The sequence below is a fragment of the Sciurus vulgaris genome, assembly GCF_902686455.1.
Source record: "Sciurus vulgaris genome assembly, chromosome: 7".
Classification (NCBI taxonomy): Eukaryota; Metazoa; Chordata; class Mammalia; order Rodentia; family Sciuridae; genus Sciurus; species Sciurus vulgaris.
The window spans coordinates 53,230,122-53,248,363 of NC_136467.1; the positions used below are offsets into that span (position 1 = coordinate 53,230,122).

Below are 18,242 nucleotides of genomic sequence, written 5' to 3' on the forward strand. Positions count from 1 at the left end.
ATGTCAGGGCTATAACTGCACTTAATTGCCAACAAAACCACTTCAAAAGAGCTGTTCACCTGAGGGATGCTTGTGCAGTTGGAAACCATGGCTACGTGGTTCCACTCTGCTTTAGAATAGCATTACTTCCTTGCCTGTTAATGAATATATAAATAAATAATGATCACCATGCAAATGGCGTAGCTTAGCTTTTTGCAAGTTAAAGCAAAAATGGTTACTGGTCATCTCTTTCATGTTAAAAAAAAAAGTTTTCAAAGCAGATGAAAGAGAAACAGAATAGCTTGTTTTCTTCTCATTACACCCCCAGGAGAAGTCTAAAGCCTCCGATGCTTTAGAATCCTTCTACTGAAGGTCACCAGAGTAGAGTTCATGACTGCACAAATAAAACCCATGATGCAGATATATTGGGGAAAAAGAAAGAATCAAGCATAGCAAGGTCTCATTTTATTATAAAATTCTTGCTTTCTCTACCAGGAGACAGAATAAAATAAAGCTTATAGGTACATGTCCACAAGTGCTCCCACTGACCTAAAAAGTGATTATTCTTATTCTACGATGCACACACAATTAACGTAAGGAAAAAGCAAACCAGATGGAAGAAATGATAAAGAAAAAAGTTGCCTTGTAGGAACCACAGCTGCTTACAGCTGTGGAAGTTCCTGTTAATAGTTTATGTTGGCTATTTTGTTTCCAGGCTAAACCAATTGCATTTTATTATGATTTTTTTTTGACAACTTGAAAATCAGATTTTATTTTCTCTCTCATAAACTCTCTTAATACCATTCTTAATAAGGAAGAAAAATGTTGAATGTTTTCACTGATAAATGGAAAACCTCGTTTAGGATTTGGTTTACAAATTCCAAGTGCTAAAAGCCCAGTAACATGAAGACCATGTGAACTCAGGCCAAGAGGATCACAGGACTGACAAATAACGTACAGTACTGGGCACATCCACTTATGATTGTGCAAGATTTTCATTTCTGTTGTGTGATTAACACCGCCTCAGAACTGAGGAGTTACCATGCTAACAAATCATTTGTCTATCACATCACCCACTTTCCATCTCCTACAGAGTAAACTCTCTTGATGGAATTTTAGCACTGGGGACAAGTCTGTGAGAAGCTATTTTTGAGCAATGATTCTTAAGGTGGCTGCCGACTTGTATGCCTCCTATTCTCACACATGAACTAGTGTGGGTTTGTGTTTAAAAACAGATACCCACATACAGACAGATTTTTCTCTCTTCCTTTCTCCATTTATTTTGAGCTGCTCAAGGGAACTGTATCCTATTTATCTCAGTTCACCAAGTGCCCAGTCGTAGAAATTCTATAAATATTTGTTGAATGAATAAAAAGAAATCTGTTCTTTGCTTCCTGGGGAAAGGAGTGACCCCCTAATCAAGAGTAGTCTTTGTGATGTCAAGTCGTGCAAAGCCCATCTTTAATTGTCTCGGAGGGAAGAAAAGGAGGAAGAAAAATGGAACCTGGAAACAGAACCTGTCCATTCATTTGTCAATTTATTCAACAAATATTTGCCAGATCATGTAGTAGGCACTGCATATACAGTGGTGAATACAACACACCTGGTCTTTTTCTTTGTGGAGTTCACAGTCTACCAGGGAGACAAAATAGGTAGAAATCAGCACCAAAAAAATGACAGATAATGTATACTATAAAGGAAATAACCAGGTGTTGGAACAGATGTTGATGGGCTGGCCAGAGAATGTCTCTTTGAAGAGACAACTGAGCTGAAACCTCAAGGCTGAGAAGGTTGAGGAAGTAAGGAGCTTGATGTTAAAGTACCGAAAGCAAGGCAGCGGGGCTGGAGGAGGGGCAGCGGGGAGAAAATGATGTGCTAGAGGACGAAGGATGCGAGGGTCATGGTGAGGAATTCAGATTCTATTCTGAATATTCTTCCTAGAACAGTACTTGGCACGCAGCAAGGGATCATAAATGTTAGCCATTGTTGTATATAGTAGCCAACTAAACTAGCAAGCTGTGGTCATGATAACAGAACAGAATGATTAAAATTTCAGCAATGAAAAGGTATTCATTTACCTAACAAACACACTTCTTATTTAGCAACTTTTCCATACAGCTAGCCAGATTTCCAGAAAAAACAGTCAAGTTCTACTTATAAAAGGGAAGCTTATATTTGGTTGACCCTCTGATATTAAATATTTCTTTGTTTTAAACAATAGAAGGACAGTACAGAGGAGTATATGTCAGTACCCCAACTTTAAAAATCAATGAGGTGGATCATTTTCATCTGCTCACATAACTTTTTACCACAGGTGGCCATTTCAGAAATGAAAGTTACAGCTAATCAAACACTTAGCCCACATGCCTTAGTGATTTTAATGATACGATTTGTTGCTATGAGACAAAAACATGTTGTGAGGGAAATAATCTGTTAGAAATCATATGACCTTGATTCAAAGGCTTTTGATTAACAGCACTAACATCCGCTTTCTGGAAAAGAAACAAACCCTATGATTAGAGCTTGGTAGTTCTTTTAAAGCAAATAAAATGTTATTAGCCACTCATTAATGGATATGGAAAGCAAAAATGGCCCCAAATATTAAAAACTTCAGTTGAGTTACTTTCAGCCCCTCCCTTAAAAAGCTTTCAAGGCTACTGGTAGTTTCTCCTCTTTGACCTTGTCTTTCTTCTTCCTACTTCTGAAAGGAGACACTGACTTACAAAAAAAAAAAAAAAAAAAAAAAAAAAAAGCAGACTAGAAGTAGATGGTCTAGCAGACCTGAGACCTAGCAAGCAGGCTGTGGAGTCCAAAATGGCTTCTTTTCCGGCAGGTAAGTCAGCTTCATTTGCTCATTGAGCATTGCTCATGAAGTGCTACTGTGTGTGGTGACATGGTGGTAAAGAGACATGGTCCCTGCTGTCACAGAGCCTGCATTCTAGTGAAGAAGGCAGGCAAGTAGCTGACAAGAAAGTCATGCTCACATAAACCCAGAAGAGTGATGAGGAAAATAAATCAGGGTTGGGAGAAGGTAATTCGGTGAAGTAGTGGGCTCTTTGAACAGGTCACATCTGGAGGAACCCTGAATGACAAGAAGTTCATGAGGATCTAGGGCAAAAACATTCTGGCAAAGATGGCAACTCAGGTTCCAGAGGTGGGGACCAGCTTGCCATGTTCAAGATAAAGCTGGGGCTGGTGAGCCGGTGAGAGCATAGGAGAGATAAGATCAAGAAGGGCATAGACCTGATCATACAGGGTGGATCTTCATCGAAATAATCTCTAGAGGGTTGTATCAATAGCTGGGTTTCTAAATGGCCCAATTATGTAAGACTAATCTAAAAGAGGTGTGGTCCCTGTCTGGTGACCTGATGGCAGTGGCACTTTTTGTTCTTTTGTAGCTGGAGCAGCAGTAATGACCTGCCCTGTTGCCCTGACACTCCAACTGGTGATCTAGACTCCCTGGAATGTATTTGGTCTGCCCTAAGAAGGCTGTAAAAGCAGCAGGTGCTGTGGCTCATACCTATAGTCCCAGTGACTCAGGAAGCTGAGGCAGGAAGATCGCAAGTTCAAGGCCAGTTTTAGCAACTTAGTGTGACCTTCAGCACCTTAATGGACCCTGTCTCAAAATAAAAATAAAAAGGGCTGGGGATGTTGCCCAGTGGTTAAGCACCGTTGGGTTCAATTCCTGATACAAAAAAAAAGGGAGTAAAAGCCAAGCCTGTGTGGTGTATCCTGTCCTGGACCACAGAGGTCTCACTTGCCATTTGTAGAGCTGCCCTCCAACCTTCTGAGTCCTAGTCTCCTTCATCATCTGGTTGCTGGGGCAGGCCCAGGCAGACCTCTTTCTCCTTCTTCCCTTCCTTGAACCCTCCCACTTGTCATGACCAGGCCTAAGTTAAAGCAGGGCAAGGGCCATGCACTGGGGCCCGGAGATGAACTAGGTTGGGGAACATGCTCACTTTTGCCAGAGGAATCATGACAGAAAGGACCCAGCTGATGTCAGAGTTAAAGCAGACAATAGACTGACTTCAGGGATTTGACTAGGCATGAGAGACTGGCTTGGGCACACTGCCAGGATCACCCAACCAAGTTTCCTGAGTCCAGAGACCTGGAGGCGGACACATGCACTGTCTTCTGTTCTGTGCTCACGTTCATCACTTCCCTGTTCATTCCCCTGAAAACATCATGGCTACTGACTGCCTACCAAACTAAGAATAAAATCCCTATCCTCATTCTCACCTCTTGATTTTGGTTCCAACCTACCCTACCTGCTGCTTTTTTGCTTGACTTGCAAGATACTTCCTTGACAGTTTTATTTCACCGTGCGTCCCTGCATGTAGCCTACTTACATGGCAGGCAAACATGAATGTTCCTTTTATAACCAGAAAAAGAATTAAGGGGGACTGGGGTTGTGGCTTAATGGTACAGTGCTTGCCTAGCAATGTTTGAAGCACTGGATTTGATCCTCATAAAAAATAAACAAAGTTATGAAAATAATTAAAACCAAAAAAAAAATTTTTTTTAAAGGTCGTTCGTGTCCCAACTATGCCCCCCGCATCATCCTACTTCTAACCTGGGCAGAGATGGCAGTGCTTGGGCCATCAGGAGGTGCTCGTGATTTATCCTGCGGGCCACCCACTTGGCTCTCTCCAGGTCCCCTTGAGTCTCCCAGATTTCCCACAGCCTTAGACTCTCTGGGCCTGGGCATTTCCCTCACGGGCCACCTCACTCACCCAGAGTGGGTTCCTACATCTCTCTCTCTGCATCTCTCTTCAGTTATCTCCTCTGGTCAGCCCAACTGCCCTTCTTCCCTTGGGACCCTGCTACTTCTGGGCTTGGCTAGAACCAACTTTCACCAGGTTACACATTCACATAAGTCCCTGCCAGCCCTGGCTTTGCTCCGATCCCTGTCCTCATTGAATTGCCCTGGCCCTAGGAGCACATAAGCAAGAGAGACTATGGAAGCTAGAAGGTGTTGTCCACTGGTTGGCTAAATGTTCCAGAGGGATGAGTCAAGTTTTCATTCATTTACTTCTTCAAAAGATGGAGTGGGAGTGTGTGTGTGTATACACGCACACATGCATGCATGCACACACTTGTGGAGAGGAAAGAAGAGAATAGCAATTCTATATCTATCATTAGGATGATTTCTCTTAGTCTGGGGTTCTGGACACTTAGGGAATTATGGAAGGCTTGATGGTATGGCAGAAGGTTTTCATGATTGTTTTATCTTAAGTATCTTATTAAAATAGGAGTCCATATAGAGTTTTTTTTTTTTTTTTTAAGTTCTTTGAGCTTTCCAATTAGGAGACCAAACTTGTAATTTCCACAGATTTTTTTACTTAAGAAACAAAAAAAGTGAATCAGTTTTGAGAGAACTATCAAGTAGTAGTATAGAAATAGGGAAAATATCACGGAGGTGGTAACTGATACCCAGACCCCTCAGTTGGTATGGAAACAAAATTTTTCTGAGCTTACCTCTCCTATTTGACAAAGTAGTTGAAGTCCATCATTCCTGTTCTCCTTGTTGTCTTCACCTTCAGATGGCCACAACTACCCTCGAGCGGCCTACAAACAAGTGATTCAGCCAGCTCTGCCTGGGCAGCCCCTACCTGGAACAACCGTGAGAGGTCTGCAACCCGTGCAGAAGGTCATCCCGAATTATCCCAGCCCCTGGCACCAAGAAGAGAGGCCTGCACAAAGAGACTGCTCCTTTCCAGAGCTTCCAAGGTGTCAGTAAGTATGACAGGGCCAACTGTCATGTTTCTAACATGAGAAAGCATTATGCCAGTGCAACAAAGGTGTTTCAAAATTCTCTGTAGGTTTACTACCCAGGTTAGTGACAGTCACATGGTAGAACCAACTGATGTGAAACTTTTCAGGTCAGAAGAAAACGGAAGCTAGTTGACAAGTATCTCTTTACCAGATATATAAAAACCACTAGTGGGGCTGGGACTGTAGCTCAGTAGGTAGAGTGCTTGCCTTGCAAGCACTAAGGCCCTGGGTTCAATCCTCAGCACCGCAAAAAAAAAAAAAAAAAAAAAAAAAAACACTAGCGAATAGTCAAAACTCCTTTTAAGGGAAAGTTCTTAAGATATTCTCTAAGTTACATCTTCTTCATTTACTTTCAGATTACCTGAGCTTTTAGTTATAAAATAGTTTTTTTATTTTCATTATCATCAACTTCCACTTCTAGAAAATTCTTCTGTATATTCCTACTTAATGTTCCTATTTAATCTTTTTTTAAAAAAAGTTTTAGTTGTCAGTGGACCTTTATTTTATTTATATGTGGTGCTGAGAATCGAACCCAGTGCCTCACACGTGCTAGGCAAGCACTCTACCACTGAGCTACAACCCCAGCCCTGTTCCTGTTTCATCTTATTTCTTACTTTAAATTTTTTAAATTCAATTAATTCCCATTAGAAACTTAAAATAACCTATCATTTTCTTTTGTAATAAAAACATTCATACATGTTGAATAGCATATTGACCCTTTCCTATGCTTCTTCCAGAAAAAGAATTCTGACTTTTTATGACTTCAGCTGTCTAACCCTTTGTATTAGTCTATTTTCCATTGGTATAACAAAATATCTAAAGCAGGATACTTTTAAAAGAAAAGACATTTATTTAGTTCATGTTTTAAAGGCTGAGAGTCTAAGTTTTGGGGGCTGCATCATCTATTTAACCTCTGGTAAGGACCCCCTTTGCTGCCTTACATCATAGCAAATTGGCATGATGGCAGAAGTATTGCTTTTTTTTTTTAAACAGGAGTCTTGCTATGTTCCCCAGGGTAGCCTTGAACTCTTGAACTTGTGATCTTCTGCCTTAGCCTTGAACTTGTGGTCTTTTGCCTCAGCCTCCCAAGTAGCTGGGATTACAGACATGTGGTACCACTACTCCCAACTTTTAGGCTTGCTCTTTTATAACAACTCTTCTTAAGAATCAGCCAGGATCCTATGAGAACTACATCAATTCTTTACAAGGGCAGCATCCTCAATGACCTAATTACTTCCCACTAGAACCTCTCAAAATTTCCAAAATGTCTCCTAGCACCACACTGAAGACCAACCTCCTGAACACACTCATAGTAAATCCAAACCATAGCATCTTTCAGCCATTTTTCTCCATATTGCTTTTTTCACTCTCAAATTTTTCTTTTCTCTTAATTTATGGATTTAATTTATATAAGACTCATAAATGAAGCTTCCTAATTTATGACGAAATTGGAAAGAAAGATGAAATGTTTGCTCTTGCTCAAGTAAAACTTTCACATGCCACTCTAAAACTATATTTGGTTTTTATAAAACAGAATGAGATATGGAGATCCTATTTTTCAGAACTACAGAAATTGGTAAATTGCTCAAATTTTATTGAAAGGAAAATAGCCCACTTATTAACAATGGCAAATAAGGTTTATGCCTGCTTTTCTCTTCTCTGGAAATTTCATAAGCCCTCATATTTCCTTTCCAGACAGGCCCCTCTTTTTTTCTAAAACAAAAATACATGGAGTCTAAGTAATGGAATTAAGTAAAATATGATTTGTGTGTGTGTGTATGTGTGTGTGTGTGTGTGTGTGTGTGTGTGTGAGAGAGAGAGAGAGAGAGAGAGAGAGAGAGAGAGAGAGACTAGGGATTGAACCCAGGGTTGTGTAACCACTCTCAGCCTCTCTTTATTTTTATTTTGACACAAGGTCTTGTTCAGTCATGAGCCTGGCTTTGAACTTTTGATCCTCCTACCCAGCTTCCCGAGCTTCTGGGATGTGCCACTGTGCCTGGTTAAAAAGAGATTTTTATAGCAGGATAATCACTCCAATGTAAGAAAACAAACAAAATTTAAGCATTTTTTAAGAAATAAGTTTGGTCTTGAATAGGGGAAGGAAATTATAATTTTTAAAATAAACTTTTCTTTTGAAATAATTGTAGATTTATAGAACAGTTGCAATGATAATGCAGAGTAATTGGTTTTGTAGCATCAATTTAACCCTGCTGTGGTCTCCTTGCTTTATTTTATCATTTTAGGATAATGAAAAATGAGTTCAGGTAAGGAGCTAATTCTCCTCTTACTGATAACTTCAAAGAGAATCTTAATAGAGAAAGTTTATTCTATCATTAATCTCCATGATGCTGTTTTTACATGAAAGTTTTTGAATAGTATCAAGGCCTTAATACTTCTTTATCAAGTGAGCAATCACCTTTCATAACAACTAAGCAACTTATGGCATAAAAAGATTTAATGCAAAAGAGTGAGAAACTGAATCTCCATTAGATGAAAGCATATTTTATAGAAATCATTTTCTCTATATTAATAAAAATGTAAAAATAACCTCCTTAAACATTCGTATTTTAGAAATATAGTATAGTTGAGATGCTGTATAATTTTATTTTAAATCCTATTATGTTAGACTTTAAGAATGTTTTATGATGCTTAGATAAAAATATAAAAGAATAAGTAATAATCTACAGAAAGCATATGGATTTGTAATCAAAACATTTTTAAAAATTTATAATGTAATCTAAGTGCAGAGGCACACACTATAATCTCAGCTATACAGGAGGCTGAGGCAGGAGAATTTTAAGTTTGATGTAGCTCGGTGGTAGAGCAACATGGGTTCAATCCCCAGTACCACTAAAAATTACACACAAAAATACATGCTTACACACACACACAATGAAACAATTTCAAACACATAGCAAATAACAAACATTTGTGTTCCCACTACCCAGATATTAAAAATGTTACCATATGCCATATTTGCAGAGTTTTTTTTAAAGATATAAAATGTTAGAGGTACAGTTTTAAGTCTCCCTACCAGTTAGGACTCAGTTGCAGAAAACAAGAACAATTCTAGCTATTTTAGGCAGAAGGAATTTAATATAGGGAATTGAGTGCTTACAGATTTGTTGAAGGTTGGAGGAGGAAGCTTTAGGCTGGGCTTCAAAACATGATCACAGGGCAACCCCACAGAGTGGGACCACTACAAAGGCTGCCTCCTCTGACACCCAGGAAGGTGGAGAATCCAAAAGCCAGCACCACTGCAAACACTGCAGCTGTTGGATCCATTCTGTGTCTGTGAGATCTGCAACCATACTCTGCTCTTGACATTCAGGAAATTGGTCATGCAACACTGGGATGTTTCTGAGAAAAACTCAGCATCTCACAACCGTGCCACGGAAGGAGCAGAAGCATGATCTCCATGTCCTTCTGTCTTCCAAATCGTAAACCAGTACATCTGATTATTCATTCCAGCAGAATGCTCATGGGAATTCTGCAAACCAAATAGTAATAAAGATACCGTATCACAATGTGGTAGATATTTCTTTAAAGGTTCTTCGGAATCAAATTTTCATTCATATATTAACAACTTAAATACTTTAAAACCTACATGACCTTTTTTTACCTTTTGATATGTGATTAAATGTTATCTATCATGAGCTAAAAGTCATGTCTTTTTAATCTGAATGCCTATAACATCAGCCTTCTATGTCACCATCATACTACTTTGTTCTGTTAATGACCTTGTCTGCCCTCTGCATGAGACTTATTTTTCTAATTAGACAGTCCTTGAATAGAGAAATCAAATCCTGCTTCCCTCTTTCGACCCCAAGCACAGGTCCTTACATATGGCAGCCAGCTGAATTGCTTATTGACAGAAACTCCATGGAGTTCTTCCTTCTGTTCTTAGATAAGAAGTGTATGCAGAGGAGAAATAAAGTTCATTCGTATCTTCCCACAGTTCTTATAGGCTTTCTGTGTCCCAAGATTTGCTGTTGTTAAAAAAACAAAAGTCAAACAAACAAACAAAAAACAACACGAGAGAAAGAGAGAGAGAGAGAGAATTTACTGAAAACATTCTTCTCCAGGGACCAGCTGTATCACCAGCCACCTAATGGAGCTGGAGCTCCTCAGGAGTCCTTGGAACACCCTGCAGAGCTGAGACCACAGGGTCCCCAGGCTCTACCCCCAGTTGCTGTGCCTAGACCCCCTAGTAACCCTCTGGCCAGAGGAACTCTGAAAACAAGCAACTTGCCAGAAGAATTGCGTAAGTCACTTGCAATGTGGTTTTCTCCTTCTTCTTTTCAGGCCTTGCATTTCAAAACTACTTCTTTTATTTGTTTATTTTTTGTTGATTCATTATATATATATATTTATATATATATACATATATGTATTATATATTCACACATATATTTCAGCTTTTTATTATTACAAATATCAATATGACAAATTAGTTGAGAGTACTTCTTGATCCTTCATCCATGATCTCTGATATTTCTCATATACACAGTGAAATAAAATTTACTTTTTTGCTTACAAAGTAACCAGAATTTTGTGTGAATGTTTTAAGCAATTCTGACATTATCAGTAATGGACACAAAGTGCTTACCATTAGATTTTCTTCAACACATACTCCAGCAACAAACAACACAACACTTTTTTCTTTTCCTAAACAATGCTCTTGAGTGGAATTGTCCCTGGGTAAATTGATTGGATGTCCATGTGGCATTGGACAGAAACCTAGTGCCTCACCATAAATTAGCAGCAGCCATCAAGAACGAGGTCATTTCCTGGAGGAATGAGCAATCTCATTTGGAAAAAAAAAAAAACAAAACGGTCTCACATTCTCCACTCTGCTTTACAACCAAATGCAAACTAAGCCTTTTATTTAAAGAAACATTTGACTAAGTGTCAGGTGATGATTCTTTTTCCACGTTTTGCTGCCAGAACCAGAAATGTTGAAATATCACCAAAATGTTCTCAGAATAAGGTCAGTCAGGATAGTTAGTTCCAGAAATCTTAAGAAAATAACCACTACTTGTGAAATTATTACCCGTAGTGTTTGCTAGAGAAGCTCAGTTTCTTCTAATAAGCTCTTTCCAAATCTGGGAAACTGAACCAAACTTGAAATGAAGCTCTTTGCATGGATTTGCTAATTCCTTTGGGGGGAATCTGTGCTCTTCCCATCATTTACAACTCCGAAAGGTTTCTATGACAAGGATCCACCATTGTCTTCACTCAAAAAAGTTTCTTTCTGAACACCTTAAGATCTTACACATTTTAATTTTGAGCATTTCTGAGCAACAGATGCTGTCCTGCATGGCATATAGACCCAATATCAGTTTATAGATCATATTCATCTTATTATAATTTATGAAGGGAGTCCTAAAATTATTTTTATAGAGTGAATAGAAAGTGTTGAGAAAAATGAATTGAGTGCCATCAATATACCTGCCTGCTTCAATGAGTCGATATGATCATTATACACACTTCCATCTGAGAGGGTGTTTCAAAAAACAGGAGCCTGAGTATAGATGAACACATGCAGACTCATTTTGTCTTCAGACCCCCTTTCTTCTACCCTTGGCCCCAGAGGATTCTTGAGATTCAACTGGTCCATTCCAGACTAAAACCCAACAGAGATTATTCATTTCTCACATTAAAATGCCAGCCAGATAATTTCCCCAAGACTTTAGCCTGAGAAAACACTGGTTCTCATCTTGGCAGGGGCAAGCTTGTCCTAACAGTATTGTCTGCTGCTCTAATCTGGCTAGGGCTGAGAGAGGGAGTCTGTGATGCTGGACTGCCCGGAGCAGTGTCTCTCCTTCAAGCTGCTACAGTTTTACTAACATTTCAGAGTCATGCATTAGTCTACTCCAGTTTCCTGGCCTTTTTCCAAAAGTGAGTAGGTGGGGGAAAGAAGTGGGTGAGGGACTGCTTTCTCACTCTCCCCTGACTTGCTCTTGTCAGGCAAGAGTTCAGAGCAGCAGAGAGCATCATGAGATCAAAAGAAGATACTGTGGGTGGCCCCTTAGCAGCCGCAGCTTCTTGGCCTGCTGTGAGAGTATTTTCCTTAGGCACAGTGCCAAGTATCTCTAAGAAAACAGGCAGGGATTTGAACTTAAAAACCTGTAGGTTCTGAGTGGTGAACCTTTTGGTAATGTCTCCTGTGGTTTTTCAGAAGCCCTTGGAAGCTAGTCTGAGTCTGCTCTTGGTCTCCTCTGACCCTTTGATTTCCATTCACCCTGGGCTCTCTGAACTCCCTGGGACAGGCCCTAGCCCTTGTGCTTGGGGAAGCAAGCCCTGAGACACAATCCACTGCAAGCTTAAGACCTTAGACCACCCTCACTCTGAGGTTTCCCTTATTATTCCAGAAGGACAAGAGACGTTGCTTGTAACTTACAAGTGTAGTATAGAATAGTGTAATCTGACAACTTTCTAATTAATGCGATTTTTTTCTCTTAGGGAAAGTCTTTATCACTTATTCTATGGACACAGCCATGGAGGTGGTGAAATTTGTGAATTTTTTGTTGGTAAATGGCTTCCAAACTGCAGTAAGTATTTCATCCAAAGAGAAAAGTGAACAGCAGAAAGAGAACAATGATTAGAAAAAACATTAGAAGAAAAAGTATAACTAGTCGTTAATATTTAAAAAGATATTTATGTGATTTTTAATTAAATACTTATTTTGAATTAAATACTTAGATAATTGATTTCTAGATTTTAAACTATGCAATGTGTTCAGCATTTTTTTCCATGTATGTTTTTGGAGTGATCCTGAGTACCTCCAAACAGTAAGAATTGTGCTAATAATGCCCACCATATACACAGCAGGTCCCTGGCTTGGAGGAAAGGCAGGCTCTTGCTGCACTTTGTACCTTTGCCCCTTCTGACCAATCATGTCCACTTTGGTTATGCTTCCTGTGATGCAGAAAACCACAGGCTTCACCACAGTCACCTGCTTATTTAACAAGGTCCTTTTGTTCTGCACTGGGCCATGAGGTTTGAAGTAGAAACCTGGTAATTTGGGTCTCCCACAGCCCACAGCTGCCTCTTCACACACTGGCGTGGTGAAGCTCCTGGACAGGGAATTCATGACTGGGTTTTTGCCTGGCCTTGCCTGTGTCCAGGACAGGCAGACCTAATCTAGACCTGTAGGTCCACTGTGATTTTGGCCCAAGCACTTTCAAGCTTATACTCCTCCTATCCCTCTACCATCACCTGAAGCAGCAGGTTTTTCTTCAGGATAAATAAAATACCATAGGACAGTACTTGGGGAACTGGCTTTCCTCAAACCCTGAAGTCACTTCTTTTCTTCCCCAAGGCCTCTTTTAGATATTTCAGTGACAATGAATTCTAGAGAGTGATGAAAAATTAGTGGTGGGTGAGTAGGAATGTTGGAGGATACAGAGGAATATTTAGAAATAAAAGCATAAAGAGATTACTTAGCATGGCTTAACAATTTTTATTGGAAGTTTTCTGTATTCTATAAACATTTTTTAATCAGGAGTATCTAAAATTAAAAAAAAAACCCTACAACTTATACAATACAACTTCATGACTATGCAGAGACCAACACTTTACTTTCTCATTTTTAGAGTAAGAAAGAGCTGTGGCCACCATGACATAAAATCAAATTATGAGACATAAGATCAAACATTTCAGAAGAAATTTTACTTTTTCAACTTTTTCAATTTTACATATATATATTTTTAGTTGTAGGTGGACACAATACCTTCATTTATTTTTCTTTTTATTTTTTTATGTGGTGCTGAGGATGGAACCCAGGGCCTCACATGTACAAGGCGAGCACGCTACCACTGAGCCACAACCCAGCTCAGAAATTTTACTTTTAATCATTTCCAAATATACACATACTAATTGCCCCTGGAGACAAGCTCAGACTTTTTTGACCTTAACAATCAGGGCTATTTAGGCAAAATTTAAATTAATCTTGACCCTCATCCTATGAAATCTTGTGGTAGAATCACAGAGCCCTGACCTGGATAGTTATGTTACTATTGATACATTAAGATTGCCTTAGCGGGATGAAACACTTAATGGGTAATTTCAGGAGAGTTCAATAAAGAGAGTTCAATAAATCTACCCAAAGCTCTGGGTAGGTTTTAGGGACTCCACAGGGAATAGTACAATATCTTGGCACTAGCAAAAGCAGGGAGTAGGTACTGCCCCTGTCTAAAGAGGCAAGGGCGCAATGGTGACTGGAACCTGAAGGGGGTGCTATATGAGTTTGCCAGGGATGCCATAAGGTACCGCAGATAGGATGGCTTACATGACAGAAATGTATTCTCTCACGTTCTAGAGGTTGCCAAGTCCAAGTTAAAGGTCACAGCAAGGTTGGTTTCGCCCCAAGGCCTCTCTCCTTGTCTTGTAGATGGCCATCCCCTCTCTCTGACTTCATGTGGTCTCTCCTCTGTATGCACACTTCGGTGTCCTAACGTCCTCTTCTTACATGGACACCAGTCCTGTTGGGATAGGGTATGCCCCTATGATCTCATATCACCTTAGTTTTTTCCTCAAAGGCTCTGACTCCAAATGTAGTCATTTTCTGAGGTACTGGGGGTTTAAAATGTCAATGTGAATTTAGGGGAATACCACTCAGTCTGTAACAGTGGCTGTATGGATTTTGTTGATAGAAATCTGGATAGGCAAATGGAAGCTATCTACCACATTGTATCTACCTCCATAGCAAGTGCTGGGATAATAATAATCACTATTTATTGAGTGGTTATTTCATAACTGGCATTATGATATGCCTTTTCCAGGTTGTCATTTTAATCCTCACAACCATAGGAAGTAGATTGATTAGCCACATATTGAAAATGAAGATAATGAGACTTGAAAAGTTTTGGTAAGGGGGCTGGGGATATAGCTCGGTTGGTAGAGTGCTTGGATTCAAATCCCAAGCACCGCAAAAAAAAAAAAAAAAAAAAAAAAAGTTTCGGTAACATTTCCAAAGTCATGAAATGAGGAAGTGGCAGAGGAAGAGTAGAACCCACACTGCCCATCTCTTCTCAGCCCTGACATTGTATTGCTTCTCTCACACACAATGGAACTGAATTACTGATAGAGAGCTACAAAAGCTTTCTACAGATTACCTAATGTTGTCATTGACTGGCACACATTTTAAAACAGCCTCTTCCAATCCAAAAGGATAGCCATTCCATCAGAAAAGCAACTTTTATTATGTACCCTATGTATTTGAGCAGTCACTGAGCACATGGCATGATCTGTCTCTCTTTTTGTTTTGTTTTACTGGGAATTGAACTGGGGATATTTTATCACTGAGCTATGCCACCAACTGTGTTTATTTTTTATTGTGACAGGGTCTTGCCAAGTTGCTGAGGCTGGCCTCGAATATAAGATTCTCCCACCTCAGCCTCTCAAATCGCTGGGATTATAGGCACAGGCCACTGTGCCTAGCTAAATGATCTCTTTGCATAGAAAGACTATATAAATGAGAGAGTCAGTGAATGAAAGAATACTATATTAGTTTCTTAATTGTTCAGTACTGTTATTGGTTACAATGGAGGAGAATTATATGAAGTGAGGAGGAGGAGGTCAGCATGTGAGAAGGATTCTCAGAACAGGATAACATGTGTTGTGCTTAAGGTGCAGGGGCCACCAACATGGGAGTAAAGTAATGAAGCATGTAGGGAAAGGAGACATAAGAATGGATCATAGATGGCACAGGAAGCTTGATAAGTGGCTGGGACTTGACTTGATTGGCCCTAAATGGCAGAGTGACATTTAGGACAATTAATCTGGGAGCAATATGGCTGAATCAAATAAACCCTCCCCAAGGACTCTTCCCCTCAGTCCCCATTCTGGTATATAATCCTCCTTTCAATCAGGAGCACCTTGTACACACACACACACGCACACACACACACACACACACACACACACACACACATGCACACACACCTTGCTATAGTACAATTCTGAAGCTAAGAAAAGCCTTCTTATTTGTCTTCTATAAAATAGAAAATAACCGATTTTGTTTTTCTCCTCTTTGGATACCCCTTCAAAGACATGAAGGCCAATACTAAATATCAGTCTTGTCAAGGCCTAAGAAGGCCTAAGAGTTCTACTTCTTGACTTGCATCATAAACCTTTCCCTACTATCTCAGTAATTTAGTTCCTTGGATCTGCTCCAAGTTTCATACAATAATTTTGAAACATATAGGTTGAAACTGGATATAATACTATAATAATGAGCTGACTAATGCAAGTGAAGTAGCACAGTTGTGTCTCTCAGTACTTGCATACTACATATTCATTAAAATTCATTCCAGAATAGCTTGTCTTTATACACACACACACACACACACACATGCACATGTTTATATATATATATAAAAAATATATATATATATATATACATATTATGTATTGTTGGCTTATATCCAATTTAGTGGTATACTGTGTCCCTCAGGTTTGTAAAAACATAATTAGGGCTGGGAATGTAGCTCAGTGGTAGAGTGCTTGCATAGTATGTGTGAGGCCTGAGTTCCATCCCCAGCACCATAAAAATAATAAATAAATTAAAACTTTAAAAATATTACCTAATTATTATGTAGCCACAGACACATTTCAGTGTGAACCACTGCATCCTAATTATGGATGTTAAATAGTTAAATGCCTGCTTATCATGAAATAGGGAATATTTTATGAATTTATGTTTTGATTTTTGGACTTAGGTGATCCTCATTGCTAAAAGCATTAGTAATTTTATGAGTTATAAATGTTATAACATCTTGTGTTTTCTCGGACTCTGCATCCAGAGAAAACATCTCATTAAGGGCCACCTCCCATATCTTTCTTTTGTAGATTGACATATTTGAGGATAGAATCCGAGGTATTGATATCATTAAATGGATGGAGCGCTACCTTCGGGATGTAAGTACATTCCAAAATTCTGAGAACTTTTGCTGGTGAGTAAGACAATTAGCTTGTGAAGCTTTTTTTTTTTTTTTTAACACGGAAGAAGCACTGGCATATGCACCCAAGTCTGGAGTTGAAAAAGCCTGGACAAAGCCTCCCTTGTTGGAAATCGTGCACAGACTTGGAAAGGAAAGATGGGGTCACCCTCCTGGACATGCACAGGCAGGAAATAACGGTCAAACCAGACACAGGTGGTTGATAACAATCAGAGCAAACAATTTCTAGACCAGAAGAGGAAAGGAGGAAATGAAGGCAGGGAGTGGGGAGGGAGCAGCAGAATTGAATTGAATCTTAGGCGCCCCAAGTGTTCTGTAGCACTGGGCTGAAGAGGTTTTCCCGCAGCCTTGTAGGCTGTGCAGCACGCCACCCTGCCCCGAGGTGCCCACTAGCAGCCCCTTGATTCGTGATCTGTTTTCTGCTGACAGAATCTATACCGGCCACCGGGACACTTTGTGCTTTAACAAGATAGAAATTGATTGCTGCCAGCGTGTCCATGTCCATGGCTGCTTCTTTGGGCGGGTGCCGGTGGGGGCGGGAGTCTCAGCAGACTCGAGTTTTGCAGCTTTTCTTTTGTCTGCAGCCTGATGTTTGCTTTGTGCTGAAGGGTCTGTTCCTACTGACGGTGCTAATGCAGACGGATGCGGAAAGCAGGGCAGTGGAGAGCGCAGTAGCTGACAGCTCAGATCCAGCTTCAGGGAGGGAATGCTTTCCATCGTCTGGCGACAGAGCCTATTTTGTAGGCTCACTCAGTGATTCAGGCTTTCATTAGCTCTTTATTAGAGGTGGTTGTGGAAAATGGTGGGCAAAAGCACATCTGCCCAAGAGAGCTCTTCTCTGAGCCCTTTGCTGGGAAGCTGGGCAGGGAGGTAGAGGGGAGGAGTGGAGGAGACAAGAGTGTGCCTTTCACTTTCCACGGAGATGGAGCCTGGCCCTCCATCTGTGAGCAGGTCAGGGAACAGTACAGTCCTGCTGGCCAGCTTCCAGCCAGCCTTCACCAAATGGACCACACTTTCCACTTCCATAAACATACTTCTCTCCCTCTCATTAACAGAAGACAGTGATGATAATCGTAGCAATCAGTCCCAAATACAAACAGGATGTGGAAGGCGCTGAGTCGCAGCTGGACGAGGATGAGCATGGCTTACATACTAAGTACATTCATCGAATGGTGAGTGGTGAGGGGACCACAGGGCCTCGTCGCCCCTTGGGGATGGGCTCTCTCTGCAGGGAAGGTCAGTTCTTCACTTGGACCAACTGAAAGTGGCATGAATCCCAGGCCTCCCAGGTCAGGAGAGAGACTGGTGGTTGAGACTTCATCTACCTTTGAGATCCTGGTGAGTCACCATGCCTCTGATAGGACTCAGTGCTCCTATCAGTGACAAGGGGAAATCACTGTGATCTCTAAGAGCCAAGATCTGGCAAGTGTGCTCGGCTGGCTTGGCTGTTTACCAAGAAATGAGAATTCCTTAGGAGGGTGGAGACAGGGCTGTGAGGAGAGAGGGCTCCTGCAGCTGTGTCAT

The 18,242-nt window shown here is 40.4% G+C and overlaps 2 protein-coding genes across 15 annotated transcripts in view; one reads left to right on the forward strand and one right to left on the reverse strand.

Annotated features, from left to right (window-relative positions):
* The window catches only part of TRAF3IP2 (TRAF3 interacting protein 2), a 40,694-nt gene that overhangs the window by 16,296 nt on the left and 6,156 nt on the right, over positions 1-18,242 (forward strand). Inside the window, exons 3-7 of one of the 4 annotated variants that reach the window (XM_079149135.1) lie at positions 5,523-5,715; positions 9,840-10,018; positions 12,220-12,308; positions 16,609-16,677; positions 17,774-17,890. In XM_079149135.1, the coding sequence (XP_079005261.1) occupies positions 5,523-5,715; positions 9,840-10,018; positions 12,220-12,308; positions 16,609-16,677; positions 17,774-17,890 (647 nt within the window). The other 3 variants (XM_079149137.1, XM_079149136.1, XM_079149138.1) reach the window with 3 other exon arrangements.
* The window catches only part of LOC306666871 (uncharacterized protein), a 110,965-nt gene that overhangs the window by 8,869 nt on the left and 83,854 nt on the right, over positions 1-18,242 (reverse strand). For 5 of the 11 annotated variants that reach the window (XR_013765413.1, XR_013765414.1, XR_013765415.1 and 2 more), the window contains one exon: positions 8,873-9,244. The exons of 1 other annotated variant lie outside the window; for it this stretch is intronic. Coding sequence is in view for 5 of the 10 variants with exons in the window: in XM_079149180.1 (XP_079005306.1) it covers positions 9,134-9,244 (111 nt within the window). In the remaining 5 variants the exon portion in view is untranslated. Of the gene's footprint in view, positions 1-5,457; positions 5,588-8,872; positions 9,245-14,070; positions 16,082-18,242 lie in introns of those variants that run through there. 5 more of the 11 variants (XM_079149177.1, XM_079149175.1, XM_079149178.1 and 2 more) reach the window with 3 other exon arrangements.